The sequence below is a fragment of the Pseudopipra pipra genome, chromosome 6 (genome assembly GCF_036250125.1).
Source record: "Pseudopipra pipra isolate bDixPip1 chromosome 6, bDixPip1.hap1, whole genome shotgun sequence".
NCBI lineage: Eukaryota > Metazoa > Chordata > Aves > Passeriformes > Pipridae > Pseudopipra > Pseudopipra pipra.
The window spans coordinates 35,114,542-35,128,683 of record NC_087554.1 but is presented as its reverse complement, the minus strand read 5'-3'; the positions used below and the strand labels follow the sequence as shown (position 1 = coordinate 35,128,683).

General features: G+C 39.3%; 1 protein-coding gene across 1 annotated transcript; it reads right to left on the bottom strand.

The window, feature by feature from the left end:
- Positions 1 to 11,759: 11,759 nt before the first annotated feature.
- On the bottom strand, positions 11,760 to 13,543 carry GJD2 (gap junction protein delta 2). Its single transcript, XM_064658513.1, has 2 exons — positions 13,363 to 13,543; positions 11,760 to 12,769 (listed from the first exon to the last, which is right to left on the bottom strand). Exons 1-2 carry the CDS (start codon positions 13,431 to 13,433, stop codon positions 11,926 to 11,928), a joined length of 915 nt encoding a protein of 304 aa, XP_064514583.1. The 5' UTR covers positions 13,434 to 13,543; the 3' UTR covers positions 11,760 to 11,925.
- Positions 13,544 to 14,142: the final 599 nt, after the last annotated feature.

Here is a 14,142-nt window from a genome sequence, read left to right as displayed (position 1 = left end):
TCATTTGAAATAACCAGATTAATAAAATTATTGAAACCAGAAAAAAGGCAACAAAACAGGCCTATCTATCCCTTCATGGTTTTAGGACTGTGTAAATGAGAGATTGTCAAAATTTTTCAGATTTAAATTTTTACTACGTACTATAATAACAGAGTTGTCAATAATAGAATCATGGAAACTAAACTATAGATAAAAGATTAACTTTTTTCACCTTTAACTTTGGATGCAAATTACCCTAAATGCATAGAAATCCTGCTGTCTTTACAGAAGCTGTGGAATTCTTCCTGTTGATTTGACTGTAGAGCTTAACATCTCAATCTAAGAAAGCAATTTAGCACATGGCTTTGAAGGACAGAAGCTGCTTTTTTAACTGAGAATGGGATCTAAGAGTGCTGACAGGTATTGGAGAACCAGCCAAGATGTTTTAAGAAGTCAGTGTCCCCAGCTCTCAGTTCCTCTTCTCTGCAGGAGACTCCACAGGCTGCAAATTTTCAGCAAATATGAATCCAACTTTCACTCAAGTTATTGTGGAATTCTTTCACTTAGTTGAGGAAAGAAGTGACAGAAAGTAATTGACTGCCTTTACAAAATAGGCAGAATAAAAATTCCACATTTGCACAGCTCACGCTCCTCTTTACAAAGCTCACCATGTTAGTTAAAACTCCATCAGCAGTTTGAAAGGTGTACAAGATCTCACACAGATACAGCTGTGGCCATTCCAAAATTTTTCTATCGTGTATTTCTGCTATAAGCTCTCAGACAATCACAGGAAAGCTCCTAAAATCTGCATTTGTACCCAATAAAAGATTTTTATGTGATCGAAGCTCATCTGCACATCCACAAAAGAGGACAGAGAGATAATGGCAGAGGGGCTCAAATGGTACCCTTCCCAATTACTGCCACACCCATCACAGGAGTCATCAGCCCATAAAAGATTCATCTCCACAAGCCCAGAGAAGTGCAGGGATACAAAAGCAAGAAGGGATTGCAAATTAAAGACTCAAAGGAAGGGTTACTCTATCCAGGCTTCTCTCAGATCTGCCCCAGTAGAGCCTCAGCACCAGAGTATGGGTATTAATCTCATGAACATGAGTTATGCCTACAGCACCATTTGATGGTTTTTATCCTAGTTGAGGTGGGGAAATGTGCCTAGGGATACGGATGTGAGAGAAATGCATTTACAGATTGACTCTGGATGTTTAGTAGACCAGCCAAAGGTGGGGAAAGGAGGGGCTCTAGACAATTTGGGGAGGAACAAGTGTGGGGATAAGGGAAGACAAAGGCAAACCAGGTGCAGTTTGTTCCTTGGTATGCTTCTCTGTCCATAGGCTGTGCATGACCAACTCAGCCTGTTTTATCTTCTTTTCAAATTCCTTTATAACTCTTACCTGAGTGCCTGTTTTGGGGTCTGGGTGTCAGCAACTGTAGTCAGACCATGGGCTCAGCAATTCCATGTGCCCGAGTGGCAGCGATTGGAGACATCCAAGTGAGTGAAGCCCAGTGTCAGCTTTGAGTGTGTGTACCTGTGTGTGTGTGTCTGTGTGAGTGCAGGGTCTGCACCAGTAACTGCAACAGGGCTGCAGCTGCAGGGGCTACTATGTCCAGGTGACAGCAACTGGGGAGAGGGGGATCCAGGGGCAGCTACTGTGCAGACAGAGTGTCTGAGCTGGGCTGCTGGAGGGATCCAAGATGTACATGTGTATATACACGTATGTATGTGTGTATGGTCCTTCCTGGGAATGCATGTTCAGTCTTGCTACTGGTTGGACCAGGGGCTTGGAGCTGTGGAGACCTCATCCATCTCAGGGCTATCAGATCCAGCAAAGTGTATATTCCTGACACAGTACGTTAAATAGTTTTTAGTGACTATCGTAATTCACTTCCCCAATTCTTTAAACATTTTAGGTTAGTCTCCTCTGGCATTTGTTTAATTATTGTCTTGATAATTCTGTTTTAAAAAACAGTTCAAATTATTTCTAGAGTGTACAGCCAACTATATTTTTTTTCTTTGGAAGACTTTTTGAACTCGAGGATATTTATGCATTTAAGTATTTTTCTCTTCAATGTTGAACTATTTTGAAGCTCTGAGTATGCTGAGAGCCAGAAAAAAGTGTTCCAAAAAGTTTTTTAAAAAAATATCAAGGGGAAGATCATTTATTAAGCTCATCAGAAGTAAAGAAGGAAGTTTTGTGGGTTTTTTTTTTGTTTGTAGTGGATTTTTTATAAATAGAAGGGAATCTTTAGAAGATGTTAACTTCATTGTTTTTTACTCTTCTCTCTAATTAGCTTTTGATATTATGCTCTTTTTCAGAAAAGTCTAAGGATTTCTAATTGGCATTGACAGGAGCATCCTCATATTTTCTCAGTTAGAATTTAACCTGAAATATGAATTCATTCTGTAATGAGTCAGCATTTCTGGATGAATGTTTCAACACAAGAAATTTTGCTGTGTATATCTCTTAGCAACTGAGAAATGACAGCCTTAATTTCATTTTTAAACTCTCATGTTTATTAAAGCCTTTTTTTTTGCAATATGGAGAGAATACATGAATTATCAAGAGTTGCCTTGGGCATGATATTACAGGCCGCTGTCTTGCACAAGAAGAATGCTTGATGTCTTTCTGAAGGACAGTGAAAGCATTCCTGGAGAAGTGAGAACTAGCAACTGCCAGGGTCTTTCAGTTTTTGGGCCCATTACAGCCCCTGCAAAGGCACCAGCAGTCAGAAGAAACCAGCAGGTACAATCATAGAGCTCGCCACAGCTGCTGGGTCCAGGAAATGGTCACATATGCAAGGTGACAGACGCCTCTGAGAAGTAAGGACAGGGGTGAAGGCAAGGACAAGCAGTAATCACAGCTTTCCTTCCCACTTCTCCTTAGCAGCAGAAAACTGGCAAAGCCAGCTCTTTCTGTTCCCTCTCCCTCCCTCCCCCGTGGTTTTGCTTATGCTGCTGAACAGACTGGAGCCAGTTTTGTGTTTTTTAGTTCCTATGAGAATATGATCCACTGTCCTAGGATACAATTTGAGAAAACACAGTTGCTTGAATGAGAGTTTTGCTTCTTGGTAGGTGGTTGCATGGAGAGATGTTGACCAGAAAAAGTTAGAGGATTTAGCTCTTTTGAACAGTTACAAAAGCCATACAGTATCTTCAAGACAGACACTTGACCACTGGCCACTTAGGTGGTAATCACAATTAAATATTTGCACACATGTTTGCAGCAGCCTTACAGTATCTGTCACAGACCTATAATATCATTCATAGTCTAGCAGGGGACATTTCTGAGCAAAAGTCCTATTTGACTAGGACTGAGAGTCTAAACACAGTTCCATTTTTATATTTTTGTTTTAGAAGCTCACATATTTGCTAAGGAGACAGCATGGGCAGGGACTTGAGCACAGCCAGACCTCCTGACCATAATATTGGCAGGATTCCTTTCTTTCTCCTTTATTCAAAGCAGAAGGTCATTGAAACAAATGAGGAAGGAATTCATAGGCTTTTCAGTACTGAGAGGAATCAAATATCCAATGCTGCATAGTTTTTTGGCACAGTTTCTCACTGTAAACTCTGTAATACTGCAAAGTGTAAGCTGCTATTCCAATGGTGCAAGAGTTTCAGTGTATCAAATTTGACACCTTTTCAATAAATTAGGCTAAATTTAGATGACCACATGCTCATGCTGACAAGCTAGCTTCTCCCTGATCTGTGTTTTCATGAAGGAGTACAGGAGGGCCTCAAAGATTAATTAGTTTAAAGTGAATCCAAAATATTGTATTAATTTACAGTAGAAAGTTCAAGTTGCTAAGCAAACAGCAGGGATGGATATTTTCATATTTTCTACGTAATACTCTAAGACTCAGCTGTATGACTTCCATTAATGTTAATAGGAGTCATGCTGCCAAATTCAAAAATCATACTACAAATGTTTTATCTGTCTCTTCTCTTACTGCAGTTTAATAAACCTTATACAATTAAAGACCCTTCTCTTTTGACTGCCAGCTAAGCAGAGTTGAAGAGTACACATATATGAGAAAGAAGTACTACTCTGCATTGGTGTGGCCTCACCTTGAGTACTGTGTGCAGTTTTGGGCACCACAATATAAAAAAGACATTAAGCTCTTAGAGAGCATCCAAAAGAGGGCCACAAGGATGCTGAAGGGCCTTGAGGGGAAGCCCTATGAGGAGCGTCTGAGATCACTTGGTCTGTTCAGCCTGGAGAAGAGGAGACTTAGGTGAGACCTCATTGAAGTCTACAACTTCCTTGTGAGGGGAAGGGGAGCGGCAGGTACTGATCTCTTCACTCTCATGACCAGCGACAGTACTCGAGGAAATGGCGTGAAGCTCATTCAGGGCAGGTTTAAGTTGGATATCAGGAAAAGGACTTTTAACCAGAGGGTGGTTGAGCACTGGAACAGACTCCCTGGAGAAGTGGTCACAGCACCAAGCCTGACAGAGCTCAAGAAGCATTTGGACAACACTCTCAGTCACTTGGTGTGACTCTTGGGCTGTCCTGCACAGGGCCAGGAGTTGTACTCAATTAACCTAATAGGTCCCTTCCAACTCAGCATATTTTATGATTCTATGATTCTATGAAGTATTTTATCAACAAAGATGTATTTATCATTTCAGTAACTTGAGAAGTGCTTCAGTAACTTAAGATGGGCCAATTTCATGGTTGCCTTTCAATCTTTGGATCATGTTAAGGGATTTTTAAACTACCATCCAAAAAATTAAAAAATTTAATGATTTTTTAAAAGAAACCCTCCCATTAGTAACTAACACTGCCTTTTTCTTAGTATGACTCCCAACAGTATACAATGATAATCTATTTACTTATGTGTGATTAGACTATAAAGACTGATTTAATTCAATATATGTTATTTATGAGATCAATGTCACTCTAAAATTCACTTTTTCTTTTTATGTGTCCCACTAAGCATTGTGATTCTCTTGATTGTTCATGCACTGTGGTCCTATTGGTTTAAAGTAAGCTGAAATTTGAGCTGCCAACCACATAGTTGAAGACAGACAAAATTTTCGATCTCTACTTACATACAAATTACATTAATAAATGCAGGAGATACAATTTCTTTAAATGGAATAATAATTAAAGTGATCCATGAAAGCCTTCTGTTTTATGGTTTGTTTTGATTTTTTTGAAAACAAACCCTCACAGTTCAAATGATACATAATTGGGCTGCTGTGTGCAAATTTTTTAAAAAAGCTACATTTGCTGGCAGTCTTTGAGAATTACAATACCTTAACATATGTGCAGAATCTGAGTTAATAATTATAATTAAAAAAAAAAAAAAAGAAAAGAAAAATTGCAATTCCCTGGAAACACAATCCAAACAATAACCAGAATATTAAATGGAAGAATACATCAGGAAAATTTGCACCACTCAGAATTATGTTTTAAAAAAAACCAAGTTGTGAAATTGATGTAAACATGTTAAAATTTTTTAGAAATGTGCTTCTACCCCTTTTCAAACAGAGAAACCTCAATAGTTTCATGTAGTTTCATGAGATAGAAATATGAAGTATTTACTTGGGGAAATTGGTACAAATATATAGCAGAAGCAACAAACTGTTTTCTTGCTCTTACAAATTGTGTTCCCACTTGCATGTGAGAAAATGGTGGGAAAGAGTTGAACACATTATCTCTCCATATGTGTAAACTAAGTATTGCTCAATTACACTTGCTTGTGGCCATTTAACAATGTCACATGTGAACTCGTCTCTGAGTTGTACATATGTACATATGTAGAATTATACATGTTCTTATGCAAAGAACGTTGTTAGAGGAGATTCTTTTTTCAAAGGAGAAAGTAAAGAAATTCCTATGACCATTAGCTTTCTTCAGGATACCTGAGTCTCTAGTATGTCACATGCAATGCAAATGCAAAAGCCCCTTTATTTAAGTTCTTTTGACCATGCAGTAACTCCATTCATAATGCATCTTCATCACGAATCACACTTTTATGTGAAGTTTAAAGCCTGATTGTTCCATTAAAGTCTGCTAGATATCAATGCCAAATACCACGTTTTCTCACGGGCAAATTTTCCGATGGCAAAATGGTTTTCACTACAGACAAGTGGTGCATTTCAAAATACCCCTAAAAATTCACTAAAGCTAGGAGTAAAACTAGTAACATCAGTATTTGTGATGGCTTTGGAGAATGTAATGTATCATTTAGATTCTTCAAGCAAAAGCGGTGAAATAGTTGGAAATAATTTCTAGAAATGTTTTACTTACATAAGAGATAACGCAAGGAATCTTGTATATTTGCTCAGGAATGTGTTCTAAACATGCTTTTATCCCTAAAATACATAATAAGTAGGGAAAAGTAAGTCCCATAGCATACCTACTTTTCTTTAATACCTACAAATCCTTCCTTTTTTTCAAATTTTGCTGTTACATATACTTCCTCAAAATTATCTCTTTATAATATGTAGTTCTAATATGTTAAAAAAAATCCCTGTTCAATGTAAATTTAAAAAAAATAGATTTGACAAATAAAGCTTGTCATCGAAAAGGAATCCATCTCTTCCAAAGGCAATGTTGCTTTAGTGGTACAAATAATTATTTACTTTAGTGTTCCTCATAAAAAAATTGTTAGCATATTTAAAATATAAAATTATTAATAATGCCTTTTAAACAATAGTCATTTTCAAACAGCAATTTTTTAACTTTTCTCTGAAAAATAAATATGAAAATACCGATCATGATTTCATTGGAAACTTCATAAAATATTTTAAAAATGAAAGTTACATTTAGTAATATACCATTAAATATATTTATAGAGAAATCATACACAACAAATATCTTCAGTGAAAGAAACAGAAGTCCAGAGTTGCTTAATCACTTTAGGATGTATTAATCATTATCCAGGTACTGGTAACCTTTTTGTGTCCTTTCTAGCCATACCACATACACAAAAAAGGTGGATTAGTAGCAAATTACCTTATTTTCACATTCTGTTGAATGCAAAAGTAATTCTCACTTTGAAAGAATATCAGAGAGTCAATTTTTATGTTTGTCTCCACAACCTAGACATCCGATTCATCCTATATTTCAGGCATCACCAGGAAAAAGCCGACAGGTTTTAATGCAGTGAAGACAAGCCCCTTTGAAGCTATAACTTAGACACAAACCTGTTCAGTTAAACTCTCTAAAGCGACTAGTATAGCCCATAATCTCAGAAGTCACAGGCAAAGGGTCATTGTTGGAGTTTTTTACATGTTAATTATCTGGTCAGGTCACTGCATGTGGTTACAAGACGATATGCCCGTTCATTGCTTGCACAGTTTCTAACTGTCTCTTGATACGTGACTTCCGTATTCATGTCTGAAACTCAATCTGTAACAGAGTAATGCAATTTAGGTAAAATTTTTAATAATCTTTCATATATTTAATGTTATATAACATGTATGCATGGTTTACTTGTAATGCAGTGCTATGGAATTCTCCATATCTGCACTTATCTAATGGGCTGCTGGCTCTTGATTGACTTCTTAGTATATTTTAACAGACATAGTATGAAGCACTTCCTAGTACCATAGAGATGCTATTTTTGGAGATACTAGTTTCATTGAGAGGATGATGGTGTTTAGAATCTAGTATTAGCAGTTGATAATAACCCAGTATGTTTTCTGAAAACTTACAATAAAATAGAATTTCTGGAAAAAGTTTCCCAAAATTTCCAGGGATGGATATGTAATACAGAAATAGTGTGATATCTCCTGTTAATCTCATGAAATAGATGAACTTAATTTCACCCAGCTAGGAATTGACTTGGTGCCATAGAAAACAAAGTCTTACTATTAAATTCATGAAGAACAACACCAGATCCTAAGTGACGAAAACATATGCCTGTCTTCTCAAGATGTATCCCAATTTTTTAGTTCCCATTTCTATACTTGCACACCAAACAAAACTTTCTAACCTATTTTGCTGAAGAAGTAAGGTGGAACATTTATATTCAAGTAAAATAAAGCCAGAAGGCTGCCAGGACAGTGTCCACCTGATCCATCCTCTTGCCTTGAAACAAACGTATTCTTTTACATACGGATGAAAATAATTCTTCATCACATTTAACATTTCATGCACATCTTTTCTCATGGTTCTGTGTAGCAGCAGCTGTGTCCCATCCTATTAGGTATAATGCAAAACAAGCACGGCACCTACTTTGGAGATTCTGAGTGTTCCTGACTTCTCTAGTGTAAAACAAACTACAATTCATCTCACCACTTCTGTGATTCATTCATCTCAGTTGATCTCTTTGTTCGTTGGTTTTCCCTTGAGAAAGATGAAAATCCTTGTATTTCTTCAAAGTCAAAGGTCTCTAAAACTAAATTCTTCATGGAAACAGTCAATTCAGCTTCCCCATGTAAAAATGTATCTAGTTTTCATTATTAAAAAAAAATCTTATTTTTTTCAATCTTTTAATAGAATCTCATTGCATATTATACATATCTGGTGAAATGGTTCAAAACCCATATGTAAATAGTTTTTGAAATTCACACAGGTAAGAGAAGTCTATGTAAAAATGAAATAATATAATTATTTCATGTAAATTTTAAAATTCCATTAAACCAATAGTGTGTTAGATTCTATTGCAGTTTTCCATAAAAGCTTAGTGAACATAATTTTCATGTTTGCCCAAATGATGGCACATAATATTGTCCACCAGAGCAAAGCAATTTATACAACAAACAAACCAAACATTAACTCAATTTTCATATTTAATGCCTGATTCTTACAGATGTCAATGGTGAGACAATTTATTTCACTAAGGCAGGAGCAAGACCTAAGTAGCCAGTAATGTGCCCTTCAACTTCATGTTCACTCAGTGCTGTTCAGTTAACACACTTTTCCATTGCTGTGACAATTTTAAAGCATTTATTCTGTAAATGAATAGTCAGCTTTCATGCAAACAGTCCATTAGCATTAATCATATGACTCTCACATACATTGACAAAAAAAGTGTTTGTTATATTTCCCTTGTCCATGAGTGGTTGGTAAGAAATGAAAAATAACAATTTAAAAGGAAGGTTAGAACAACTGATCTCTTGACACCATTTCTCCTCTAAAATGGGGAAAACGATATTCCAAATATGTAGAATGACATTTCTGTTGCTCAAAATATAAGTCTTCACCTACTTTATCACTGATCCTGTTGATTAAATTAGCATCTATATTTCCTGATATATTTCTCATCAGATAATTCTGAAGAATTACAACTTACTGGAGTACAAATGTGCAACTACATAAAAATAATTAAATTAACTCAATCATTTGCATTGACTAATATAAACAGATACTTTCTAAATTTTACCTAAAGAATTTTAAGGTATTAAAATCTTACAGCTTTCAAGACATGTCCTTCACTTGAGTTTGACTGAACACTGCTATGCAGTCACTGGAAAAAAATTGCATTAGGGCTTCTGCCTAACAGGAAATTATGCCAAATATGAATCAAAGCCTGGTGAATTCAGTATGAGTTTTGTTGTTTCAACTTTAATTTACATTGGATCAAGCTCTTTGCACACGATCTCCCATTTCTTTGACATTAAAGCAATGCCTACGATTGTCAAAAAATATTTTTCCTTTCTGTTCAAAAAGAGATTCTGAAAACTATCCCAGGACTCTGAAAAATGAAAATCAGACTTGAATTTGTGTGTCAAATAATAATCTTCAGAAGCTTGTTATTTTGCAGATGGAGATTTTAGCTGCCATGTTGTCCTTCTAAAAATAACATGCAGTTTTCCAGTGAGCATGCAGTTATGTAGCAATATCAGTGTGCGTTTTTATCACAAAGAATCATTTGATAAATCCATCTTTAAGGTTTCTGTAATCAAATCAGGAAAACTCTTAATTTTATATATAAGGAAAAATATTTTTAAAATCTTTAAAACCATGATACATCTCAAAGTCCTCTTATGTTTCACAGTGGAAGACAAAAGACCATAGATGAATGTGATAATGGATAGACTATCTAAGAATTAATCAACATTTTTTAAAGTGACAATGCTGGCAAACCACAAGAATGGAATGTTAAGGTGTTTATTGTAAGCCAAGAGGAAAAGATTTATATGCATTATCTCCAAGCCAATATACAATAAAATCCATTTTCAGGCTTGAAATAAAATACAATCAAAAGGCCATTTGTGACTCGGAGCCCATGTCTCCTTCTTATGTTATAAAGTACCCCTAAATTTTCCAGCACCATTTTGGCCCTTTTCTTTAAAGGGCAGATACTATTTAGTTAGAAATGCACTTGTATGTTTTTTTTAGTCCTGATCCAACTCCTACTGTTGCCAGAGGAATATTTTCCATTGAATTTAATAGGAATTAAAAAAAAAAAAAATTAAAAGTTCTTTAAGTAAAACTTAGTATCCTCTACTAAAATGATTGTTGTTAACAGAGATTCGTTTGTGACTGCCCCAGTGGCTTACCAGTAAGCTGATGGGACACGAACAGTATATTTTTTAAACCAGCTGTAAGGCAGAAAAGCTGAGGTTGATATCTGGATTCCCTGATTAAAAACTGCAATTGTTTCATCTATAGGTAAATGTATTCTGGCTATTCCTAGAGTGACCTTGGCAGCCAACTGTGTTGCCCTTAGTGTCAGCAGAAGGAAGGCTGTTGGTGTCAGTGGGCTTTGGATCAGGATTTAAAGACAGAGGAAGCTTGCTTAAGGAGGAAAACAGACATAAAAAACAGTCCAGATTTCCCAGGTTTTGTCACTTGGAGTTTAGAATACCAACAAGACATTTTGAACCCTGAAGAATAATTGTTGTAAGTTAATTATTTTGACCCTGTATATTTTTTACAATTGTATACAAGAATACAGAAGAACAAATCTCTCTGGCTTACAAAAAAAAAAAGGCAAGTACTTTATTTATCAATAGATAGTTCAGCTGCTTTTTACCATTGCAATGACTAAACAAATAGCATAAAATAAAAAAGGGGGAGTATAAAATCATTTTACTCAAGCTGGTATCCCAAGACAACCTTTTGACTAAATACAGAGTTAGATGTTTCAAGTATGGCACTTATATTAAATAAGAGCAGAGAGAAGGTGATATATTCACAGTTAAATGCAATGAACTCTCTTCCTTTGGTATGTATGTCATCATAGGTGATTGTAGGTAAATACATAACATGGCTAGCATGAACCAACTCCATCTTATTCATGCACATATTAGGGAATCAGTTAAAATGTACTGATAAATTTTGCAGATCACAACTAATTAAGATGATTAAGGTCTCTGGTGTGTGTGTGTGGACAGGCAAACAAAAAATGGTAAAATTATATTCAGCATTTATTGTTTAGCATAACTAATTGATGCACAAACCATGATAGGAAATAGCTAGTAATACACACCAGGAATAAAGTCTGTGATTTAGACAAACGAAATAATATAAGACATCTGTGAGATACGTGAACGCAGATATCCTGACTGAGCTGTGGTTAGGTTTCCTTACAGTGTGCTTACCCTCCTTTAAAACATGCTTATGTCTGCACATTGCACCCCACCCCATCCCACCCCATATAGAGTATCCTTGCAGAGTTTTGACATGAACATTCTACACATTTACAACAATTAGTCAGACAATTCAAACTGTAAACATCCTAATGACAACCAAAAAGCTGCTTCACTGACAGATAACACCCAATCATTAGAAAGAAAAGTAGGAATAGTAGTAACTGTGCTGTAAGGCTAGATCAAGCATGGTTTTATAGCTGTTTTTTCAGTCTTTTACATAGTGCTGCATTTTGCAGCTAGTTCAGTAAGTGCAGATCCAATACCTTAATGGCTTTCTTGGTGGATTGATAAAATGCTTGCCTAAGCAATGTACCTTTCTCTAATGGTATCTGGGTCTGTTCCACCTGGCACAATGCTTCAGTTCTGTCACAGCCTCACACATAAGCTGAGTCACTTGACTGAGTCCTGCCAAAGTTAGGCATGCTCATTCTTGGCAGGTCCTTATTTCTGATTTCGTATATGGATTTCCTTTTTGCCTGTACTCCTCTCACTGCCATTTTGATCTTTCTCCAGCCCAAATGGTTCAGTTCTGCCAAATTAAGCACCACACAAATCCCACTGACAGCAAACATGAACACCAAGAATACAGTCTTCTCAGTGGGTCTAGAGACATAGCACTCTACTTCTTTAATGCAAGGATATCTGTCACATTCGTACATGGAAGGGACATTGAATCCATACAGAAAATACTGTCCCACTAAGAATCCAATCTCTAGGGCATTTCGAAAGACCACTTGGATGATATAAAATCGAGAAATGCCTTCTTGCCTCCTCATCTTTGACTTTGTAGTTCTGATAGCAGGATTGGGGATTTCCTTCACTTCTAAGCAGTCTGGTTCTGCCTCTTTGGTGGAGTTCTCAGTGTTCTGCAGCACCCCATTGACAATAGTGTTCTTGATTTTCTTACTGTCCTCACGCTTCATTGAATCCTGGTCCCTTTCCAAGGTAAGGAAGACAGTGGAGTACCTCCGTTCCCTTTGTTTAGCAGACTGGTGAACGGAGTACGTTATAAAGCATAGGCTGGGAGTGCACACCATGATGATCTGGAACACCCAATACCTTATGTGAGAAATGGGAAAAGCCTGGTCGTAACAAGCCTGGTTGCAGCCTGGCTGCAGCGTGTTACAGACAAACATCGTTTGCTCGTCATCGTACACCGTCTCCCCTACAATGGCCACAATGAGAATTCTGAAGATCACCACCACGGTCAGCAGGATCCTGCAACAGAGAAGCCGGTCAGTGCGCGCCGCCGCCGCGTGGCCGGGAGCTGTCCAGTGCTGACCGGGCCCTGCGCCGCGGCCCCGGCCCTGCCACCGACCGGCACCAGCGCCCGCGCCCGGCCCCGCTTCAGCACTGGGGCGCGCAGCCTGCGCGGCATCATCTCGGCGTGGCCGGGCGCCAAAGACCCCGGGCAGCGCTCAGCGCTGCTCCCCGCCCGGCCCCCTTGGAGAACAAGAGATCACACGAGCCGTGGGGGCCCCGAGAGCACGGCCGGGAGGGGCACGGGGTCGGGGTGGCAGCGGGATCCCGATGTCATTGGGGTCTCCCCACTGACCGTCCGCTGCCCCTTGGCTCCTCGCGGACAAGGACGGCGGCGTTTGCGATGTCCCCGCACCTCGGCGCCCTGTGCCGCATACCACCCCCCCACACACCACTGCACACACACGGGCGCTCCAGGCACACCCCGCAAGAGCCCGGCCGAAGGGCACGGCACGGCCGGGACCCACCGTGCCCCGCCGACCCGCCGGCCGGTACGCCCGGACAGAAGGGGATCCCCCGCGGTTCCCCCGTAGCGCTCCCGCAACCCTTACCTCCCTATCATAGTAGAATGCTGCTGCACGGCAGCTTCCAGTAGCCTCTCTAGAATAGTCCATTCCCCCATCGCTGTTCATCCGGAGACAAAGACTTTGGCAAACGGAGGGGATCTCTTCACTTCTGCCTTCTTTTTTTCACCCCTCCTATTTTTGGTTGGTGGTTTGGTTTTTGTTTTTTTGTTTTTTTTTTTCAGAGGGAGGGAAAACAAGCAGTTTCTCCACCTCCCGCAGTCCGGTGGCGGGAGTGTGGCTGGAGGCAGCAGTCCTGCCGAGGATTCCCGGCTGGGCTCGGCTCGGCTCGGGGCCACTCGGCGGCCGCCACCGGCCCGGCCCGCTCGTCTCGTGGCGCGGCGCGGCGGGCGGACCGGCGGCGTGGAGGGAGGAAGGTTGGCTTTAATATCTTGCTGCCTCTAATCTGCCTTTAAGTAGTCTCCGCTTGCGTCACTGACAGGTTGTTGGAGAGCAGCCAAAAGCAGTGCTCGGATTTTCTCATTTTTATTATTCCAGTGAATACAAATAAATAAATGCAATAAAAATAAATGAAATAAATAAACGGAGGAGGAGGAAAGAGGGCGGAGGAAGATCTGCCCCAGCAGGCACGAGGCTTATTGTGCAACCCAGCGCCTCCTTGCCGGAGCAACCCGGCCGGGCCCCAGCTGCCCCGCCGCCCCCGCCCGCCGGCACACCCCGCGCTCCGCTCGGGAGCGCAGCCCCGCCAGCGCCTGGCGCTGCCCTCGGCTGCTGGTTAGAAACGATGCTCTAGGGCGGGAGTGTGAC